The 22,154-nt window shown below is 40.9% G+C and overlaps 2 protein-coding genes and 1 long non-coding RNA gene across 3 annotated transcripts; 2 read left to right on the forward strand and 1 right to left on the reverse strand.

Annotated features, from left to right (window-relative positions):
- The first annotated feature begins 200 nt into the window (after nucleotides 1-200).
- czib (CXXC motif containing zinc binding protein) lies at nucleotides 201-2,420 on the forward strand. The gene is made up of 8 exons (XM_026149842.2): nucleotides 201-402; nucleotides 489-572; nucleotides 770-826; nucleotides 956-1,037; nucleotides 1,121-1,152; nucleotides 1,233-1,310; nucleotides 1,786-1,851; nucleotides 2,089-2,420. Exons 1-8 carry the CDS (start codon nucleotides 397-399, stop codon nucleotides 2,164-2,166), a joined length of 483 nt encoding a protein of 160 aa, XP_026005627.1. The 5' UTR covers nucleotides 201-396; the 3' UTR covers nucleotides 2,167-2,420.
- On the reverse strand, nucleotides 858-4,041 carry LOC145421857 (uncharacterized). The gene is made up of 2 exons (XR_013903229.1): nucleotides 3,903-4,041; nucleotides 858-1,456 (listed from the first exon to the last, which is right to left on the reverse strand). It is a non-coding gene; the product is annotated as an uncharacterized LOC145421857 (long non-coding RNA).
- On the forward strand, nucleotides 3,987-22,154 carry scp2a (sterol carrier protein 2a). Its single transcript, XM_026149715.2, has 16 exons — nucleotides 3,987-4,144; nucleotides 5,158-5,212; nucleotides 5,340-5,411; nucleotides 5,642-5,773; nucleotides 6,088-6,152; nucleotides 8,533-8,659; nucleotides 8,795-8,858; nucleotides 8,945-9,031; nucleotides 9,152-9,302; nucleotides 9,396-9,543; nucleotides 9,890-9,997; nucleotides 12,739-12,892; nucleotides 13,055-13,151; nucleotides 15,331-15,460; nucleotides 18,529-18,608; nucleotides 21,646-22,154. Exons 1-16 carry the CDS (start codon nucleotides 4,022-4,024, stop codon nucleotides 21,739-21,741), a joined length of 1,689 nt encoding a protein of 562 aa, XP_026005500.2. The 5' UTR covers nucleotides 3,987-4,021; the 3' UTR covers nucleotides 21,742-22,154.

Consider the following 22,154-nt stretch of genomic DNA (forward strand, 5'->3'; position numbering starts at 1 on the left):
CTAGATGGCGCACGTCCGTCCTGCTTTAGCATTGGTGATTTAAAATGTACTTTGATATTATTTTTGATATAGTTCTGAAGAAATTCTGACGGCCATCAGAGCCGAAAGATTTTGTAATTGAGATTTATGCAAAGTTTTAGTAGAAACAGCTGAAATGCCTCATTTAGGCAACAAAATGAGCAGATACGTAATAAAAGATTACTTATTTTTAGTTTATTAGTCACCTGCAAGCATGGTGCATTCATTCCTATAACGACTATTTATTTCTATGTTATGATTGTTTTTGAGATGAACTGAAAAAAATGCAAAATTTAAAATAGCTGTCAGTGGTTTGGAAGTTAAAATTTACGAGGTGTCCTGAATGCCTCAGGAAGTTGTCAGCGGGGAAGCTTCGAGATGGTGGTACGTACTGCTGCTGCGTGTCTCAGGGGTAATTTCTGCTGTTATTATGTTAGTTTTAACCACCTATTCTGTCCTGTGCACGGCAGAAATTTGGACTGCAGTTTAAAGCCACCCTGGAGAACGTAACCGATGTTAGACCATTGGGGGACGACTTCCGCTGGTTCCTGAAGGTATGAGAAGCTAACATGCTAAACTGTTTTCATCCATAATAAAATATCATGCACTTTTCCTCTCTGCTAATCTTTGATCATTTCCTTAATTTAACCATGTGTAATGCTGACACATACTCACTAAATAATGAAACATGTAAACATTATTTTTTAAAAGATCATTTATGTGTTTCTTGTTTGTTTTGCCTTAAATTTAGCTCAAGTGTGGAAACTGTGGAGAAATTCCAGATAAATGGCAGTATGTAACTCTGGTGGTAAGGAAGAAAGGGCAATTTTTCTATTCAGTTTAACATTATTATTATTATTATTATTATTATTATTATTATTATTATAGAATTGCACGTATATAATATACCACCTGTACTTTGTGTTTGCCTTCACAGGAGAGTGTGCCACTCAAGGGAGGACGAGGAAGCGCCAGCATGGTGCAGAAGTGTAAACTCTGTTCCAGGGAAAATTCCATCGGTAGGCCGTGACATGACGTCCGGCTCATCTTGTCTTAATTTGCAGAGTTAAAAGCTTACGAAATGTCAACTTTTTCCTTACAGATATTCTGGGAGACACAATCACACCTTACAATGTAAGCAAACGTCCACGGTCAGTTCTCAGGTTTTTCAGTTTCTCTTTCTCTAATGTTGTGTCGTGTCTGCTGGGTTGAAGGCCGAGAACAGCGAAACCTTCAAGACGATGGTGCAGTTCGAGTGTCGAGGTCTGGAGCCCGTTGATTTCCAGCCACAAGTGAGAATCTTTGTTGTCCTATTTCCACAACTGTCCATATAAACTGGAGGAGATAAAACCCAGATTGTGTCATCATCCATGAAGCCAGAGCCACTCTCCACCAGAACTGTCATCCAGATGTTAGTTGATGTCGGTTCATTTTTATCCTGTATGAAAAAAGGTTTTTGATGGATCACCTTTTTGCCCGTTTATTACAACAATGTAATAAAAAAAGTTGAGGTTAAAATATTTGATGTCATAAACATTTGGAGAGGGTAATCGGCCAAAGCTGGGCTTGCTTTGTAGAGCACATGTCCAGCACACCAGTGCTGTTTGCCTGTGACAGTGTGTCAGGGTTCAACCCTGCAAGAACCTCTTTCGCTCTATCTTTTATGTTATGTAATGAAGCTGATGCTATCTATGCAATCTGGTAGTGTGTTCTAGGTAACACTGTGATAATGACGTGACTTTGACTTGTTGTAATACCCTCCTCCAGGCTGGCTTTGCTGCAGAAGGAGCCGAGTCTGGAACGCCGTTTCCTGAAATCAACCTGCTAGAAAAAGTAAGCACAGGAGAAATTAAATCGCTCACTGCGAGAAAGTAAACTTGACCTTTAGCAGACTTTCAGCTGTTTGTTTAGCACAGCAGGATACAATTCACTGATATGTGATTGATTTCCTGTGGTAGTGCGCTCTTTCATTTATCTTCACTGAAATCGTGAAAATCACTGCACTTTATCTGAAAATAATCCCTACAGTTCTTTCTCTCGCTCATGTTTTTAAAAACAAAAACATTTCAGGACTGGACCGACTACGATGAGAAAATTAGTGAGTCTGTGGGGATATATGAGGTCACACACCAGTTCATCAAGTGCTGATATCACCATGCATTGAGCCTTAGAGGAACACTGCAGGAAAACTTCCTCTGCCCCAATTCCTGGCGACGGGGAATGCCTCGACACGGAGATGTGATCGGCGCTTTGGTTGACGATGAACATTAAGGTGTGCGGATTAAGGCAACAGGTTGTTGTACACGTGTCTTGGATTGATCAACATGCTAAGAGGATGGTGTTTTTTTTTGGTTGTTTTTTTTTTCAGTCCCTCAATAAAAATGAAGGATGAACATTTTGAATTGAGGTTTTTCTTTTCTTTTGCTCCTCAAACAGCAATACAAGACTGACGATGTGTAGTATGAGGTATGTCACATAATATGCTAAAGATGCTAATGGAGAATACACTTTGAAATGTCCTCCACACATTTTGTGTAATTAAGAGATAATTATGTATGACTCACTTCAGAGTTAAATAAAAAGACAAGTAACGTTAAACCTTGGGAATTAAATTAAGACGCAACTCTACTTGAAAAACATCCATCCCATCCATCCATTTTCTTCCGCTTATCCGGGGCCGGGTCGCGGGGGCAGCAGCCCAAGCAGAGAAGCCCAGACCTCCCTCTCCCCAGCCACCTCCTCCAGCTTGTCCGGGGGAACACCAAGGCGTTCCCAGGCCAGCCGAGAGATAGAATCTCTCCAGCGTGTCCTGGGTCTGCCCCGGGGCCTCCTCCCGGGAAAACATACAAATCCTTTTCTTGTGTTAAATTGGACTTTATAAACAATACAGATTGAGACAAGGACCCATTGTGGGTGAATTTATCAAAAGAAAGTATCAGTCACTGAAGAGGTCTTACTGTACCTGCAGAGTGCTGCAAACTTCCAACTAATTTCTCCTGTCAGGATTTATCTCACAGTAGACGCGTGGTTCAGTGTGAACAGTTGCTACTTAATATCTGCACATGCGTATACTTTTGAAATAATAAAAAGCTACCCTTAAAGTGACTTATCTAGATATGTAAAAGTAAAACAAAACCTAACTATAAGGCTGCTTTGTGTCAAAAACTGATGTTTGTGTTTTTTTACGTCTAACGTCTTTGCTTATGTCTGTAAATAGGTTGTAGTCAACAGGATTTCTAAAGGGGTTAAATATAAGATTTAAAAAAAGACCTTTTTGCAAGCATCGTTATGACTTTGCATTGATATAACCCTTTTGACCACTTAAAATAACTGTAGAATTGTGATATATTTGTTTCTGCACATCGCTCTTAAAAAAGACATATTTAATATCAATGACACATTTTATCGTGCATAAATAAAGGATATATAAGCATTAGTTTGTTGAAAAACTCCAGTTTCTACCTTGTGACAGGATGTAGCTCAAAATAACTTGTTATTAAACATGAGAGGGATTTTTGATGGACTATAGGCCAGAAAGTCATTTACAACGGTTTAAATATCGGAAATGACTTTTTGGCATAACGATATAGCAACATAGCATAACAATTTAGTCCGACAACGCCTTACAAAAAGTAATCAGATAACGCAAACGATAAAGGTCAAATGATCACAGGGGACACAGGCTTGTGAGTTCTTAAACTTCCAATATTTAACCATAAAAAAAAACCTCATGGTAGTTGTATATATATGCAGTGCTATCAATCTGGTGGACGTTATGTTTGAGGACGCATATTTATAGAAAAGTCGCTTTTGTTTAGATGTTTAAGAGCTTTATTCTAACTTATTACTAATGGTATTGTATTCCCACAGAGTGACACACCTACTTGTGCATAGACGATCTTTGCTGTACCCGCTGCTGTCAGGCCCGCTTCTCTCCGTGTTTATGTTCCTCACCGCGGGCTCTCATTGGTCACATCAGGAGCCACCACGCTGAAGATCGTTTATGTCCCAGTTACTACGCCGTGTTCACGGATTTTCACGTCACTTGTGTGAGTGGACTCAGAGAAGCACCATGGCACCTGGAAAGAAGAACAGAGTATTTGTCATAGGAGTTGGCATGACTAAGGTAATCTTACTTTATTTTTAGCAGTTTATCACCCTGCTGCTCTGTAAAACAGCGAGAAACGGCGCTGTGTAGCGGAGAGGCTAGCACGATTACCTAAACCAAGATTTCGGTTCTTTCAGTGCGGTCCATCTAAAACCTTAAGCTGGGACTTTTCTGCTCTCATTGGGACAGTTGGATCAAAATCCGAGGTGTTGGGGACTGTCGGGCTTATTTGTGCTCATGCTGTGTCCAAAGGTCTAAAAAAAAACCCCTGTGTCATAGCTGTCAGTACACTTTGAAAGGCTAGCTAGCTAAGTTAGCCGAAGTAAAGTCAAATTGCTGTAGTTCATGTTTACAATTTAAAACCTACCCAGCTTTCGTGAGTGTGATGGCAGTAGGTCTGGTTTGTATTCATTACTCGCTGAGACTAAACGTGGAGTCCACAGTTCATGGTCAACAGCATTACAAACTGTGCCAAAGGTCTTCTCTCCGGCTGCTAAAGGTGGACACTTTAATTCCAAAAGCTGCTTCTACCTCCAAACCTGAACGAGCCTCATGCTTTCAGGTCCCTGAAAAGTTAAATATGTCCCTCACAGTGATATTGGTGGAGAAGGGTATATTTGTTTATGCACACAATTATTTGTGTGCACTGTTCTGCTCTCTGAACAGTGCACACAAATAATTTTCTATCATTTTAAACCTCTGTGCATTAATGACATTAATTACAATTATGCCACCGCAGCTTTTTTACCTGCTCTTTGTCCTTTAAGTCTGTTCACATCATGACACCTGCAGCAGGAGGCATGTATAAATCAAATATATAAATATACTAACAGGATGATGAGTATCATTCACCTGTCAGTGGTTTTAATATTCTTGCTGTCTGGTGCATGTTTAGGTTGCATCAGCAGAGTGACTGTAGACTTCTCCACACTTAATAAAATGTTTACAGAAAACTTTTTTGAAAATAAAATCTTGAATCATTCTTTAGTCGCACTGACCTGAGGTTTTTTTTATGTGTGTGTTTGCTGCAGTTTGACAAGCCTGGAGCACGGGAAGGTGACTATCCTGATATGGCCAAGGAAGCAGGTGCTGATCTTTACAGATTATTGGTCATCCACTCATTCATAGATATCAGATCTTGATATTTATTGTTTTTGTGCTGTTATAAAACATGTAATAAGTTTTATTGCTGTATCTCTACATCCTATTTTAGGTGAAAGGGCTCTAGCAGATGCAGGAATCGCATATTCTGCCATTGAACAAGCTTGCGTAGGATACGTCTATGGTAAAACCTCGAATAAATATTTATATTTTTAACAATATAGTATGTGCATTCACATTGTCTACTTTGCTGTATATGTGAAAATGGGAATTTTTTATTTTTCCTGTTTTTATGCTCCAAATTGTTGTTTTTTTTGTTTTTGTTTTTTTTGTTAAGCCTCTTTCATGTACTTTTCAGCACAGTTAAAGTGAAATGAGTGAAGAGTAGCATCTCATCCTACCTCTCTATTCCAGGTGACTCCACATGTGGACAAAGGGCCATTTACCACAGCCTGGGTCTGACCGGCATCCCCATTATCAACGTCAACAACAACTGCTCCACAGGTTCCACTGCTCTCTTCATGGCACGCCAGCTGGTCCAGGGAGGTGAGTCAGCCAGGAGGTTTTAACAGTGGCAGGTAGTTTGCTCTATAACACCTGAAGGCTGTGGTGAAACTTGATAAACCGTGGCTTCTTTGGATTCTAGTTATTCAAAGTATTGAAATGTTACTGTGGCTCGATGGTGTACAACAAGCGAAAGATCCCCAGTTCAGTCTCCGGTGGAGAGACGAGGCCCTTTAGGGCAGCATCAGGAGAGGATCCAGCGTAAAAATCAAATCAGCCGACTCAAACCTGCATATTCTTTTCAGCGCAGTCTATAATCAGTAGTTTTATTCACTGCCTTTAATGTTTTCTTGCAGGTCTTTCTGATTGTGTGCTTGCTCTTGGGTTTGAGAAGATGGAGAGGGGCTCTCTGTCTGCAAAGGTATGCACATTCATCCAGGAATTGATCACGTTGTATGTTTTAACATTTTTTACCCCCTAGTCAGCCCTCACAGCTATTTTGCAATCTTTCATGTTTGACTTGGCTGAAATTTTACCAGATGGATGAGAGGGGGGAGAAAAATCAGCTGAGGTCACATAATACAGAGAAACTTCTTATTGAGAATGAAAGCTGTTAAAAGGAAAGCATTATCTGGGTTTTTGCATGTGTAAAGCTCGGTCACTGTCATTTATTGACTTGGCCTCTGGGGACTTTTTGTCCACAGTTTTGGGGGCTGCCAAGTTTTGTGTTTCAATCCTTAAAGTCCAATGGCTGATAAAAAGCATCGGGCAATAAAAGACTGCAATTCAGCAACTGCGATCCTTCTTTCTGCTCATACCGTTTTCCTTTGTACAATCACAGTGGAGAGTGGAGATTAGCATTTTCTACTGACTTCTAATAACTGTGGACAAGGACGTTACGTGGTTTACTTGTAGTTTGGTTAACTCATTACCAGATGTGGGGCTCTGCCCAACTTGGCGATTACAGTGGGGCAAAAAAGTATTTAGTCAGCCACCGATTGTGCAAGTTCCCCCACCTAAAATGATGACAGAGGTCAGTAATTTGCACCAGAGGTACACTTCAACTGTGAGAGACAGAATGTGAAAAAAAAAAAAATCCATGAATCCACATGGTAGGATTTGTAAAGAATTTATTCGTAAATCAGGGTGGAAAATAAGTATTTGGTCAATAACAAAAATACAACTCAATACTTTGTAACATAACCTTTGTTGGCAATAACAGAGGTCAAACGTTTACTATAGGTCTTTACCAGGTTTGCACACACAGTAGCTGGTATTTTGGCCCATTTCTCCATGCAGATCTTCTCGAGAGCAGTGATGTTTTGGGGCTGTCGCCGAGCAACACGGACTTTCAACTCCCGCCACAGATTTTCTATGGGGTTGAGGTCTGGAGACTGGCTAGGCCACTCCAGGACTTTCAAATGCTTCTTACGGAGCCACTCCTTTGTTGCCCGGGCGGTGTGCTTTGGATCATTGTCATGTTGGAAGACCCAGCCTCGTTTCATCTTCAAAGCTCTCACTGATGGAAGGAGGTTTTGGCTCAAAATCTCACGATACATGGCCCCATTCATTCTGTCCTTAACACGGATCAGTCGTCCTGTCCCCTTGGCAGAAAAACAGCCCCATAGCATGATGTTTCCACCCCCATGCTTCACAGTAGGTATGGTGTTCTTGGGATGCAACTCAGTATTCTTCTTCCTCCAAACACGACGAGTTGAGTTTATACCAAAAAGTTCTACTTTGGTTTCATCTGACCACATGACATTCTCCCAATCCTCTGCTGTATCATCCATGTGCTCTCTGGCAAACTTCAGACGGGCCTGGACATGCACTGGCTTCAGCAGCGGAACACGTCTGGCACTGCGGGATTTGATTCCCTGCCGTTGTAGTGTGTTACTGATGGTGACCTTTGTTACTTTGGTCCCAGCTCTCTGCAGGTCATTCACCAGGTCCCCCCGTGTGGTTCTGGGATCTTTGCTCACCGTTCTCATGATCATTTTGACCCCACGGGATGAGATCTTGCGTGGAGCCCCAGATCGAGGGAGATTATCAGTGGTCTTGTATGTCTTCCATTTTCTGATGATTGCTCCCACAGTTGATTTTTTCACACCAAGCTGCTTGCGTATTGTAGATTCACTCTTCCCAGTCTGGTGCAGGTCTACAATACTTTTCCTGGTGTCCTTCGAAAGCTCTTTGGTCTTGGCCATGGCGGCGTTTGGAGTCTGACTGTTTGAGGCTGTGGACAGGTGTCTTTTATACAGATGATGAGTTCAAACAGGTGCCATTCATACAGGTAACGAGTGGGGGACAGAAAAGCTTCTTACAGAAGACGTTACAGGTCTGTGAGAGCCAGAGATTTTCCTTGTTTGAGGTGACCAAGTACTTATTTTCCACCCTAATTTACGAATAAATTCTTTACAAATCCTACCATGTGAATTCATGGATTTTTTTTTTCACATTCTGTCTCTCACAGTTGAAGTGTACCTCTGGTGCAAATTACTGACCTCTGTCATCATTTTAAGTGGGGGAACTTGCACAATCGGTGGCTGACTAAATACTGTAACTTTTGGAGTCAATTCAGACCCGGATCTAAAGATTTTGCAAAGGATTGTTTACCATTGCACAATGGGTAAAGATTTACATTTCACTTCCTGTCTTTACAAATCCATATCAGGTCAAACTGGGAGAGACAGACTAAAAATTTCAAGAAAATGTCAAATAATTATATCCTTCTGGAACTAGAGAGCCCATATGTGGAAGGAAAATTTAGTCTGTTATTGCATTTTTTTTCTTTTCTAAAGTACATGGATAGGACAAATCCCATGGACAAGCACATGGAGGTGATGATCAACCGCTATGGGATGGCAGCAGCGCCAGCAGCACCACAGATGTTTGGAAATGCCGGCAGGGAGCACATGGAGAAATATGGTAAACATATCATCCAAACAAAGCAATTCCTACAGACTACAGTAGGAATGTTATTGTAAAATCTTCATTGTTGTCATCATTTTACATTATTGCATTTTCTCTACGGTGTTTGCAGTATTTTTGATTCTCCTTTAGGCACAAAGCCAGAACACTTTGCCAAGATTGCCTGGAAAAACCACAAACATTCCACCAATAACCCGTAAGACACAGCTGACCGCATTCAGCGTTCATATTGGTCTTTTTTTGTTCAAACGAGGGTGTAAATATTTGTGTTTGTACACGCAGGTACTCCCAGTTCCAGGATGAGTACAGTCTGGAGCAGGTGATGAAATCCAGGAAGGTGTTTGACTTTCTTACGCTCCTGCAGTGCTGGTAAGAAACTTACACAAGTGTTGATTGAAGTACAGATTCTTATCATCGGTTACTGATAATCATTTCACTTTCTGACAACTATGCCTCTTTTTTTCTTGTCTTGTCTTCTTTTCCTCTCAGCCCTACATCAGATGGTGCTGGAGCAGCAGTTTTGGCCAGCGAGCCCTTTGTCAGGAAATACCACCTGCAGAACCAGGCGGTGGAGATTGTGGCCCAGGAGATGGTGACCGACCTGACGTCCACATTTGAAGAGAACAGCTGCATTAAAATGGCAAGAAATCTGAAATTGAAAGTTATTGACACGCACACTGGTGACAACAAACAAATAATTGGGTTGATGGTGACAAACACTTTTCCTTTCCAGGTGGGGTATGACATGTCCCAGCTGGCGGCTAAGAAGTGTTTCGAGGCCGCTGGTCTGAAGCCAAATGACGTTGATGTGGTCGAGCTGCACGACTGCTTCTCAGCCAATGAGCTCATCACGTATGAGGCCTTGGGGTTGTGTCCAGAGGGTAAGACTGCATCTCATCAAACCTTGATGTATTCTCCATATCCATTGAGCCTCTATCACAGTTTATGTCAGTGTTTCCCCTAAATTGTCCCTGGTAATATGTTAAGGTATTTTGCGTTGACTGAGCAGCAGGTGGCAGTGTTGTTTAATGACCATACTGGCAGCAAAGGAACTTAAATGATTTTGATACAATTCCCAAAGTTTTTATATCTAAATTTAATGTCGGCTAATTCAGCTTTACTGAACCGCCCAGATGATCTTGTAGTGCAGTATCAGTGAGGTCATGTTACCTCACATGGATGTACGCCTACAGATAAATTACTTTTTAAGAAGTACCGTTTCTACAGGTAAAGCTGGAGAACTGATTGACAGAGGGGACAACACATATGGAGGCAAGTTTGTGATCAATCCCAGCGGTGGCCTCATCTCTAAAGGACATCCTCTTGGTGCCACAGGTAAGAAGAGACTCTGACTCTTGATGCAAATCATTTGTAAGTGATGAAATTAAAAAAAAAAAAAAAAGCTACTTTGACCATTTAATTGTTGTTATATAACTTGTTTGGTGTCCTGAAAATGTGTTTAACATGTTCCATAAAGCAGGTTTAGAAGACAAAGCAAGTTCAACAGGATACCTTTTCTTTATCCAGCTTCACTTACTTAAAATCATGATCCACGAAGATGGTTATAAACTCAGTAGATCAGTTTAGCTATGAGGACGTTCACATAAAAATGGGCATGTCACAAACATGGGCAGGTAAGCTTGCAGCAAAGTGCCATGTTTTACAAAACAAGGAGCAAACCATTTTATTAGAAATGTGTAAAGATTAACAAGTCAGATGATGTAGCCAAAGTGGATGTGTGAGTGTCTGAATGTAGCTTTTTTTTTTTTTTTTTGACTGATCAGTACAACCAGTAAAGTTATGTATATGCATTCTCTGTAACACCATTTAGCAAACCGAAGACAAAAAGATGACTGTGCTAAGTTAGTAGACTTACCCACTTAAATGAATCGTAAAGGCATGGGCAATCGTGTTTTATAGTTCATTAATTTGTGTTTTCTTATTGTGTGTAAGGCAGTTTTAGTCTCAATGCTTCAACTCGGTTAAACTAGGAGTAAATAACAAAACAACAAACCTTTAAATGAGCAAATGCTTAAATGTTCTCTGTTTTATGATTATCTTACTTATAAAACAAAGACCTGCTGTAAGATTACTTGCAGACAAAAGTAAAAATAAACAGTCCTTTAAGAATCTAAGGGGCGTTTTGACATCTGTGGTGTTTAGTCAGTTTAAATCGAACTCGGGTTTGTTTTCCCACTTTTTCGTGTTTTGTTTGTACAGGTTTAACACAGTAATTGCACTCGGGTACAGACCAAAACAACCACACCGAGACCTTTTGGAGGAGGTGGTCTCGGTACGGTTTATGGTGTGAACAAGATCCCACCCCGATCTAAAGCAGCTACGACAAGTTTGAACTAAAAACGTCTCGTAGCCACGTGCGTTTCGTATTCACAAATCAGGCTCAACAAACAAGTGTTTTCTCTGGATGCACTTTGAAAACTTTGACAAGCGATTTCCACCGTGCCCACCAGGTGGCATGTGTCTTGCATTAATGGCCACCTACACTGACACTGGGTAAAAGTGATCATAAGCCTGCATGTGCGAGAGCAGCCGGCTGTGACTTTGGCACGCTTCCCCTGTAATCTCTGCGTTTTAAATCGTCGGGGGACAAGACTGAGCAAACAGTGCAGCTGGCTTGCCCAGCGTCTGTAATGGACTCACATGGAAAAATGCACTCGTTAAGGACAGATAACAGGCCAAACAGTGCGAACGTCATTAATTACTTCACCCGTATTTACCAAATATCTTGGAATTATCATCTTAATTGTTTTGCTTGTATTTTTTTCCATTACTTCGCCCTGCCCATATCATCAGCACTCCCTGTGTCTCCTGGGTCACACTCCCAGCGTGCGAGTGCCCTACTCAGCTAAGCTTTGTCTGATCCATGGTGTTGCTCTAAATCTTGCTTGTAAGTCTCTGACCTCTTCCCCCAGTAACACTGTGAGCAGAGATGCTAACAGCCAATTGCCTGAAGCAACCTACACCTCAGGAGGATGTGATATATTTTATTTATTTATTTAGTTTTTAATGTGTAGACATCTCATCCAGTGACCTTGAGATGTCACTGTTTCATAGGTCGAAGTATTTGGTGAATGACTACACCCTTTTATCCTTTATTAAATCAAATGGCTTTTGATGAAAATTTGGTACTATGAAGGAGCTTTTGGGAGGGAATTTACTGCAGATGAGTTCATATTTGAGGGGGAGTGACGACAAACAGTCTTGAACGTGAAGGTTTTTTACATTGGATGAAAATTATGGATCTGACAAGATGCCCTCAGGCTCTTCACTGATAAAGTGCCAATTTGAACCATGTGGCAATTTTTCCAAATGGCACTCAAGCAAAGTCACACTCTCACAGAAGTCCACATGAAAAAGAATTAGGCGAGTGCCGCAGAATGTGAGAGATGCACCATGGTCTTTTAGCCTGAAGTTCCTTAGCTCATTGGGATAATGGAGAAATGCGAAAGCTCGTTAAGCAGATGGGATGAAATGCTTAGCTGTAGCATTGGTTGGTGCTGGAGCTGCCACTGGTGAGATTAGGGAGCAAGTTCACAGATTAGGAGTCATTTTGTCACCCCTCTCAGTAAGAATTGTAAAATAAATATTGACTGCAGCTTTTCCCTTCCTGTTACTGCAACCTGTAGATATTTTGAAAATCCAGCGAAACAGCTTCTTTGTCCTGAACCCGTTAAGTTTTGTATGGTACGTTGTTACGGTTACTTTTGGGATTCATTTTCTGTGGGTGTGCGGGTTTCTTAATAACTTCCCAGCTATGATACTTTACATTAATGATGATTTTACTGTGTGTAAATACTTTTGAATACTTAAGTGTATCCTTATGTTCATTATTAAGTTGCACAAAGGCATAAAAAAATTTGCAAGCCCACAAAAATGAAAATTCATTTTAGAATAATTAAAACAGATCATCTTAAAAAGAAATCATAATAATAACCTTCACTTTCATGTCACATGGGTAAATAATAATTTTTCTTAAATTAAAAGTCCGTGTGATCTAGGAGGTAAACTTGGTTAACCACGTTTACTAAGTTTACCATGTGCTCGCCTTTTCACAGGTCTGGCCCAGTGTGCAGAGCTATGCTGGCAGCTCCGAGGGATGGCCGGGCAAAGGCAGGTCTCTGGGGCAAAAGTGGCCTTGCAGCACAACATTGGCTTGGGAGGAGCAGTGGTTGTCGCACTTTACAAGATGGGTTTTCCAGAGGAGGCGAGGTGAGCAGGAAGTTGCCAATGATTTGTTATTAGTTCACTTGGATACCTCTCATACAGCAAGGAGCATTTTCACTTCTTATCTTAAAGAATAACTTGCCGAGGCAGGTTCTAAAGGAAATCTTTAACTCATACATCAGTTTAGTTTTTTTCTTCTTCCTTCAGGTCCCGCGTGGGTGCAGTTCTCACCAGCTCAGGCAGCGGTCTGGAAGGGTTTAAAGCTTATCCTGTCTTTAAAGAGATTGAAAAACATCTACAGCAGGTAGGTAGTGTCACAGCAGGCGGTTACCTATTAGTGACAGCATGTCACTGTGATATTTTCAATTAGCCACTCTGTGTCTGCTCTTATAGACTTGATGAGTGCGCATCCAGTTAAATCCATTCATGTATTAGATTTTCTTCTTTCTTCTTTGTCGTTATTGATAGTTGCGTGACATGTAAACATGACCACAAACCTCTAATAGAAACGTGTTTCATACGTTGGTCTCTTTTTTTCTTTTCTTATAAATTAAATCGCAGTTTGTCGATATGAAACTCACACGCACGACCTCATAGTTGCAAAAAGGTTTATTTATACAGTGTTGCGGCAATGTAAACTGAATTTGTAGAGCAAATTTAAAGCAGTATGACACATGTGATACATGCTGTGCTTTGGATATGCTGCGATTAATGCGTTTAAAAAGATACAAAATCTTAAACACTGACGGTGTGTTTGTGTGAAGCGTGTGTGATGATGTTGGTTTGAAAGAATTTGTACTCGGTGTTCAAGGCTTTTAATCGTGCAATGACATAACAGAAGAAATTAGGCGGTATCAGTAATTGTGTGCATTAGCAAAGCTATTACCTGCTTGAGTTACAATGCAGAGAAAGGTGCCTGAACGCCTACCCAACTGTGATTTTCTATATATGTGCATCACAGTAAGGACTTTTCCCACTGCACAAGAAACTATTTTTGCTTGTTTCATGTTGATGTGTTTACTAAAAACATGCTCATGGAGTTGGCTGACACTTTGGGTCTTGGTTCAGAGGAGAGCCACTCCACAGTAATGATGTATGACAGCAGTATCTTCTTAAATGTGGAGGATATTCACTGCAAAAAAAATAATAATCAAGGAACACTTTGAAAACACACCAGATCTCAACGGGGAAGGAAATCATGCTGGATATCTATACTGATATGGACTGGGTAATAAAGGGATGCCACATGGAACTGAAAATGATCAACCTACAGAGGGTTGAATTCAAAGACACCCTGACAATCAAAGGTGGGAAGAAAATGCAGCATGCTAGTCTATTTTAACTGAAATTTCATTACAGCATCTCAAAAAAAAAAAAAAAAAGCACAGGACAATTTTGTCTCTGGCAGTGTTCATCCTGTTCCTCCAAGCACAAAGGAGCAGATACTGGTCCAGCTCTCCTAGAGTAACTGCCTGTCCCCTTGAATCACTTCCATGATCTTGAGACTGTGCTGGGAGACTCAGCAAACCTTCTGCCAATGTCAGTGGTTTACCTCATTGTTGCCCCTCTGGTGCAACAGTTGTTAATTCATTAATACCAAAGTAGCTAAAACTGTGCTACTTAACTGACCTCATCAATATCCCCCAAGTTTAACTGATGTGATTAAAAAGTGCTCCGTTCAGTTTCTCTGAGCGTTGTATATTCTTAAAGATGAGCATTCTGCTCAGTCCTGCCTGTGACCCCTCGCTCCCTCAGATGTTACATTTTTAAAAAAGAAGTGCTCATGAGTGGAATATGAGAACCAGTTACTCTCGGGGAACTTTGGTTTCACCCACGTCTACAAGCATTGGGTTCAAGGAACAGACTTCTGAATGATGTTCTCACTTCTTCCCAGAATACTTTAGGTTGTTTTTGAGAAAGCTGACGGTTCAGTGTTAACTAAGCTAACACGCATGCCATAATGCAACATGGATTTCAAGAGCATCAGATCTGTGCTGGAGAGATCATTTTTATTGTGGTGAAATCCATGTAGTATAGAAAGTTAATGAGCTGGAACAAAACTTCTCAGCTAGCTGCTCCATAAATTTCTGTTGTATTAGCTGCCAGGACTCGTATGGTTAAGAAGGCAGACATTCTCTGTAAACTGTAGGGTATTCTTTGTCACACTTTTACACGTTAAATCATCTGAATCTGTCAGGATTCAGATGATTTACAGGCGACAGAAACTGCTTAATAATTATAGCTGCACAGCCATTTCAATCAGATGTGGTGGTGTATTATTCTGGTCACCATCAGGACCATGGAGTTTGAGAGGTTTTCTCAGGCGAAACCACGAAACATGATCTAAACTATTCATGTCAAGCTGTGTGTATAACAAATAGATGGCTGTAGAATTTAATTTGCACTGTGTGGGCTGTTGCTGCCTGTCTACACTTACTGTATGCAATCATTCATTAAAAGGAACTCAAACCCTGTTGTTGCAGGAGGGAGCGCAACTTGTTAAGAAGATTGGCGGAGTGTTTGCATTTAAAGTGAAGGACGGCCCAGGTGGGAAAGAGGCGACCTGGATTGTTGACGTGAAAAATGGTAACGGTTCTGTCACAAACGACCCAGGTATGTGAGGCTGTTGTTAAAGTCCTGTAACACTCTTGATATTTTGCTTGCAGCTGATTAATTATCATTATTTTGTAAGTCTTTACACCCTTAGGATAAGGTCTGCTAGGATATTCATAATTATTCCCGTCTTCAGTACTTTACATTTGGGAGGTATGGCTCTGTTCTTGGACCTCCCTGTCCTTCTTGTGTACATGTAAAGTTTAAGAACAGCAGCAGCAGCATGGAGAGGGGCTTGGGTGTAGTTGGGGTGCAAAGCGGCTTGCAGATAAAAATCACCCGAACTGCTGCGATTGTGGCTGAGCTTGATTTTGTTTCACACCTCTGTCAGGAAAGCCCTCATTGTCTGAAGACTTCAGAGAGCGTTTCAAAAGGCTTTATTATTCCCTGAGGAGCCTGCAAACACCTCGGAGCGTCAGCTTTTTAACTCTTGTATTGTGGGAGTGAAAGTGTTCTGCTCTTTTTCTCCGAAGCTCAAAAAGAAATGTGTTCAGTCCCCTACAATAAATAGAGGTTTCAAAAAAAAACTAATAATCTTCAGTAGATATCGTTGTGGAAGATTGCAGAGTGCTGGAGGTAAAATGGAAAGGCTGTGATTTAGTGGTATTTTTTGTTTTAAAGTTTAGGCTGAATTCGCTTGATACTTCTGCAGTTGTGAAGAACTAACGCAAATTAAGTAGCTGAAGCGGTGAAAATGTTTCAGCTACTTCATTATCCGCCTTAAAATTTAGATTTAAATGCAGATGCTACAGGGGACTTCAAAACATGAACCAAATGGAAACAAACAAGCTTAATTCCAATAATGACCTGATGTGTGTAAAAGAGGTACTGCTAGAAGAGCTGCATTCTGACTTTTTTATTTTACAAGCTGATTTCTGCACAGACACACACACGTAGCATCCGTACTCATAGGCACATCTTGGTAAATGGGCATCTCATCATTTGATGGTCTCCCCTGTAATGCGTGCTACTTCCAAGCCCTTATTTCTGAATCACCACTCTGTCCATACGACTGAATGTTTCAAAAATAGAAAGAAATGTTCAGGGAAATCTAAGATGTACAAGCTATGCGTTTTTTTCCCCCTCCGTTATGGTCCAACATTACTGCACGAATTTAAAAGTTAGGTTAGGAGCAAAATTTGAAAACCGCTGCAATCATAACAACAGTTAAAGAAGTTCTCTTGCACATAAAAAGCTGAACCGATGAGTGGGAACAACAGGCTTGTTAAACCCAGTACACTTGAATGTTTTCTTGCTGGTTTGCAGGACCAGTATTTGAACTTCTGCAAGCACACTGCTGTGCTGTTTTTAGTGAAAGTTGAACTAGATTTTAGGATACTGCAGCTCTCAGATAGCTCTAATAACATCTTTAATGAAGCTGACACAGGAGATTTTGAGGCAGTGTGTTCAGTCTTACTTTGAAGACTGAACAGGGTTTAATTTGCATTATCATCTCCCCTTATTGGACTGATTTAAACATGGTGCCCATCTAAATTTCAGTTTTTATATTTCGTCTGTCCACCATCTTTATTTGCTCAAGCATGATGGAAACAGAATGTATTGTGTGTTAACAGTACAAAGTAGTATATTAAGTTATGCAATATAGAAAGAGTGAGTCATAATGCTTTCTGAGCTGTGATACAAATTGCACTGAATGGATGCCTCGGTCAGCCAAGTCATTAAAGCTTCCTGCCTAATATTGTGTCTCTGGAAGTGTCCTGTGGTAACAGACTCAAAGAATCTGCTTTGAGTCAAAAGCTTCTGTGAGCTGTGAAGTGAAGCCTCTGTGGATTGGGTTTGTTTGTCCAGCTCATCTTACAGGCGCTCTATTGCAGGAAAGTCAAACTCATTTTACATGGCGGACCACATACAGCCCACTTTGACCTTGAGTGAGCCGGACCAGTGGAACTGCCCTTGTCAGTGTAAAGAAGTTTACCTGCATATTTTATTCCCCGAGATACACTAGTAATAGAAAAGGAAGTGCAGCCTCAGCAGTACACCTCAGTTTTCCTGCATAAGAAAGAGGTTTGGCTCTACTAAATGAAAGAAATCTGCTGCCACGACTCTTTGGGCTTAAATAGAAAGAAACAAATGTGTAAAACTGCAAAGGAAGTTCTGGTGGCTCACTGCCCAGACTGTCCTGTCATTAGAAAACAAAGTTTTTGTTAAATCACTAGAAAGTGAAAAATAAAAAGCAGAAATAGAAATTGTTAATAGTTTTCTGTTACTGTGGTGCAGTATGAATAACCATGGATGGAAAAGCTGGAAAACTTATGAAAATACTGTTAAAGTTAAAAATTCATGCTTTCATATCTGTCCTAGCTGCCCAGTCTTTGCCCGCACAATTTTGGCCCTCAGAGCCTCATGTTTGGCACCTGTGCTCTATTGAGTTAAGACGCCTTGAAACACAACTTCACCTCAAGCCATCGCTAAACAGTATTGTGTGTGGAGCCAGTGTGGAAGGGTGCATTATCCTGCTGAAAGATGCCACTGCCATCAGGGAATAGAAGTGGGAATAAAGGGGTAAATGTGGTCAGATGAATATGCATTAAAGGCATGACCAAAGATTTCCCAGGAGAACATTGCTCAGAGCATTATGCTGCCATCTCTTTCTTAGTAAATGGAAATATGACTCATCGGACCTCTTCCATGCTCGATGGTTGAGCTCTGACTCTCACATGGCCAGTGTAGTCACTTCTGGCCTTGGATTTATGGCTGTGCAGCCAACTGCGGCTGTGACTTTCTGCTTATATTCTTGTTGTTCAAAGGCAGTAAGGGAGCAGTCACATCTTATTCTTTACATCAGCCCTCGACTGGCGACGCAGTAATGAGATAATTATTCACTCCTCCTGCCTGTTTTATTGTTGTGGCTGATTAGTGCAGTGTTATGGAAATGCCAAGTGTGCTTTCTGTACTATATTGCGGAGACAAACATTCCTCCGTGCTGCTTCCTTCAGTGTAGAGTATGTCGTTAGTTGTTTTTGTGTGTGCAGATTTTTAGTTTTGGCTCACCTGAAATGCTGTTGGCCAGATAAATAATAAATGCATCTTTTAATGTCTTGTTTTAGGTAAAAAGGCAGACTGCACATTATCCTTGAATGACGAGGATCTGCTGGATCTGATGACAGGAAAGCTGAACCCACAAACGGTGTGTGTGTGCATAATAATGACTATAAATAAAGTTTATTTGTCTAAGTAAGGGAAAGGATATCTTATATTTTTACATTGACTGTAAAAGTGAATTCATGCTGTGGGGCTCCTAACATTTTTACAGTAAAGCATTTATTTATTTATATTACATTAGGGTTAGTTCATTTATTGTGAACTGGAATTAAACAGTATTTATTTATTTATTCATTTATACAGCACTTTACAAAGACAGGAATTGTCTTGGATATGAAATAATCTACGCTGTAAAAATATGAAAGAATTTAATGGGCACAAAAATGTTGTATAACAAAACTGCATAATTAAATTATTCAAACCAACTTTCTAAGAGAAGTACAAGAATCAAAAGACAAAATGTAGACCCCACAAAAGCATGAAAAGTTTCTGAAATGCATAAGTAAACAAACTTTTAAGAGTCCACAGAATTGGTAAACCTGGTGGGAGCAGGCGACCCTCCCTCTGATGATCTCTTCTAGATTTTTAGATTGCTTGACCTGCATGAGCGAGAAGAGCAGTGAAATTGCTCAGCTGCATATGAGGGAGCCTCATTGTAATGCAGTACTCTGTAGATAGGACCGAGGACTTCATACAGGATCCTAAATGCTGCAAGGCGACAGGGAAGGGACATTAGTAATGGAGTGACATGAGGCATGTATGGCTGGCCAACAGGAAGGACAATCAGCAGCATTTTGAACTGCCTGCAGGCAATCCAGGCAGATTTGCTGAGTGATGAAAACTGAGAATTAGAAAAGTTGAAAGAGGAGGTCTAGCCTCCCCAGCTCCTCTTCAGAAACTGTAGATCTCAGTTTCCTAAGTGCTGTGAAGATGCTTTTACATCTGCAGTTTGGTTCACGTGGTCTGAGGCCGGTACTATTAAGGAGGATTTCGTCTTATCCAGGTAACTTCATGGGTTTCCTGAAGGTGGTTCACTTCTTACTGAGGCACATCACCATGGTAACAGCTGTGGAGCACATTAGACTCCAGATTAGAGATTAACAGGCAATGTTCCCTCTAACTTTTCATGTGTCTGAGCGAACACACAAACTCCCTGAGCGACCCCTTGGACCACTGTGAGCAACAGCAGACGTGTGCACTGTGGTCACGCCAGCATGGAATCCACCCAAGTTACATGGTTTATTAAAATAATCAAATTACAGCATTTACATTTATGTTCGACTACTTTTAATTAACTGCTTTAGCCCACTTACAATGAAAATGTAAAAACGTTTCTTCCCGCAGTAAATATAAACAATGACAGTATTCAGGAAGAAAACCAAACACTGCAGATATTTTTATCATAACTCTGGTTTTACGTGGCCGATCAACACAATTTAAAAACTGGTATAAAGTCCACACTTTTTCCGTCAATTGTTCCGTCTGTCCTGCTCACATCTCCAATGGTTGTACACGTTGTCATTAACGTGGCTTCACTCCACATCAGCCACGCCGCTTTGCTAGCTACAACACCGGTGTCGGCACATAAGGACGCTGTCATAGCCTGTCGACGACGTTGATTGGCTGCGTATGTGAATCGCATTATTGGCTGGACTATGAGATAAGGTGGCATCCTTCTAATCCCATACGGAGCAGCCAGTCACTCACTGACTAACACTGCAAAACAGAATTGTTAAAGTATTGATTTTAATTTCAATTCAAGTTAGATTTTTTTTTTTTTTTTTTTTTTTTTGTGCGCAACGCAGATTTTCTGTGCACAGAGACCGTGCCAGCAGTGTGCAGCTTAGAGGGAACATTGTTAACAGGTATAAAATCACCACCTGGATTTCATAACTTCTATCCTGGAAGATGATATTGGCTCAAGAGTTGGGAGTTCGCCTTGTAATCGGAAGGTTGCCGGTTCGAGCCCCGGCTTGGACAGTCTCGGTCGTTGTGTCCTTGGGCAAGACACTTCACCCGTTACCTACTGGTGGTGGTCAGAGGGCCCAGTGGCGCCAGTGTCCGGCAGCCTCGCCTCTGTCAGTGCGCCCCAGGGTGGCTGTGGCTACAATGATTTGGTTTGGCTTGCCATCACCAGTGTGTGAATGTGTAAAGTGATTTGGGGTCCTTACAAATACAAATATAGGCCATATTACATTATAAACTCAGATATGTTGTTTTGGAGGTTTTTTTCCTTCTTCCTCCTCCCCCCCCCCCCCCCCCCCCCCCCCGATAATCGCCAGTAGGTTGCCGTCCTATTTTTACTGTAGTGTGACAGCAGAGTTTGACAGCTTTTACGTCAGCCCCCAATGGAAGCGAACCAAAACAGGAACATGCACCCTGCGCGTTTGTTTAGTTGACCCAAACAGATTTGGCAGGAAGGCGCTTTGAATTCCCTCAGTTGGTGTCTACCCGACAGACTACCATCATCCACCAGCAGACAAAATCTGCTCCGTTCTGCTGCAGGTTTTTGGGGCAGCTAACCCATCTGTTGTGTCATAGAGAGAATTTGTTTTCTGTAAGAGTTGTCTGCGCCTGTAGTAGGTCAAATCCCACTGTCTGATTGCTGTTTGTTTACAGTATTGAATTTTTTTTTTCCCTTTTTTTTCCAGGGGAATTCCTAAAATGGTTTTAAAGTCTCACTACCAGGCTTGCATAGAGTGCTGGCCCCACATTTAATATTGATAGAGTGAATGTCAGTTGCAAAGTGTAATGCTTTTGTTCCAGTGCAGCCATATCCACCCATCAATTAGACATCAGTGCCTTTGTATATATTGAACTACTCCCTACAGCGCACAGGCCAATGAGCATTGAGACACACGTAAAAACAGGCATGGGGTCCACAAAGATCATGATAATGCTGAATATTAAAAATAGTAGTAACTCTTCTATATAGCCAGAAACCTTAGATTTAAGGTTTTAAATGCATTGGTATTTTTTTTTTTTTTTTTTTGTGATGATGATAATGATTTCAATTTGAAATTTTGTTAGACTGAAACAAAATGTCATTAAAAACCTACCACTACTTTTTAAGTGATATTAGAAAATTAAAATTTCCTCATGCTTAACTGCTTTACCATCAGGCGTTCTTCAAGGGAAAGCTCAAGGTCGCTGGGAACATGGGCATGGCTATGAAGCTGCAGAACCTGCAGATTGCACCAGGGAAGGCCAAGCTGTGAGAGCCTTGGCTGTCTTCTTCATGTTAAACGCAAATTTGTAGGAAAAACTGTTTAATTGAACTAACTGACCGATGATTTGTCAAATACCTTGACATGCTTGGTGTTGAAAGTCTATTAAGTTTCATTTCCAGCTGCAGCTTTGATATCAGAGCACACTGCATGGTTCAGTGATTATGTCGGTTCTTTAAGCCTAACGTGATGTGTGAACTACTCACAGCCAGTTCAAATTATGGAAATACTCACACGCTGCTCCTTTAATTTCTTTACTAATGTATTCACAATCTCAATGTGCTCTGTCTGTAAGAATTGCATTTGGGGGTTTTTGAGGAATAATTTTGCACAAAATGTACATCTGTAAATGAAATCCAGGTTGTTGTTTTTAAAATGAAACGAATAAAATCTCTAACAATTTT

The sequence above is a fragment of the Astatotilapia calliptera genome, chromosome 18 (assembly GCF_964374335.1).
Source record: "Astatotilapia calliptera chromosome 18, fAstCal68.1, whole genome shotgun sequence".
In the NCBI taxonomy this organism is placed as follows: Eukaryota; Metazoa; Chordata; class Actinopteri; order Cichliformes; family Cichlidae; genus Astatotilapia; species Astatotilapia calliptera.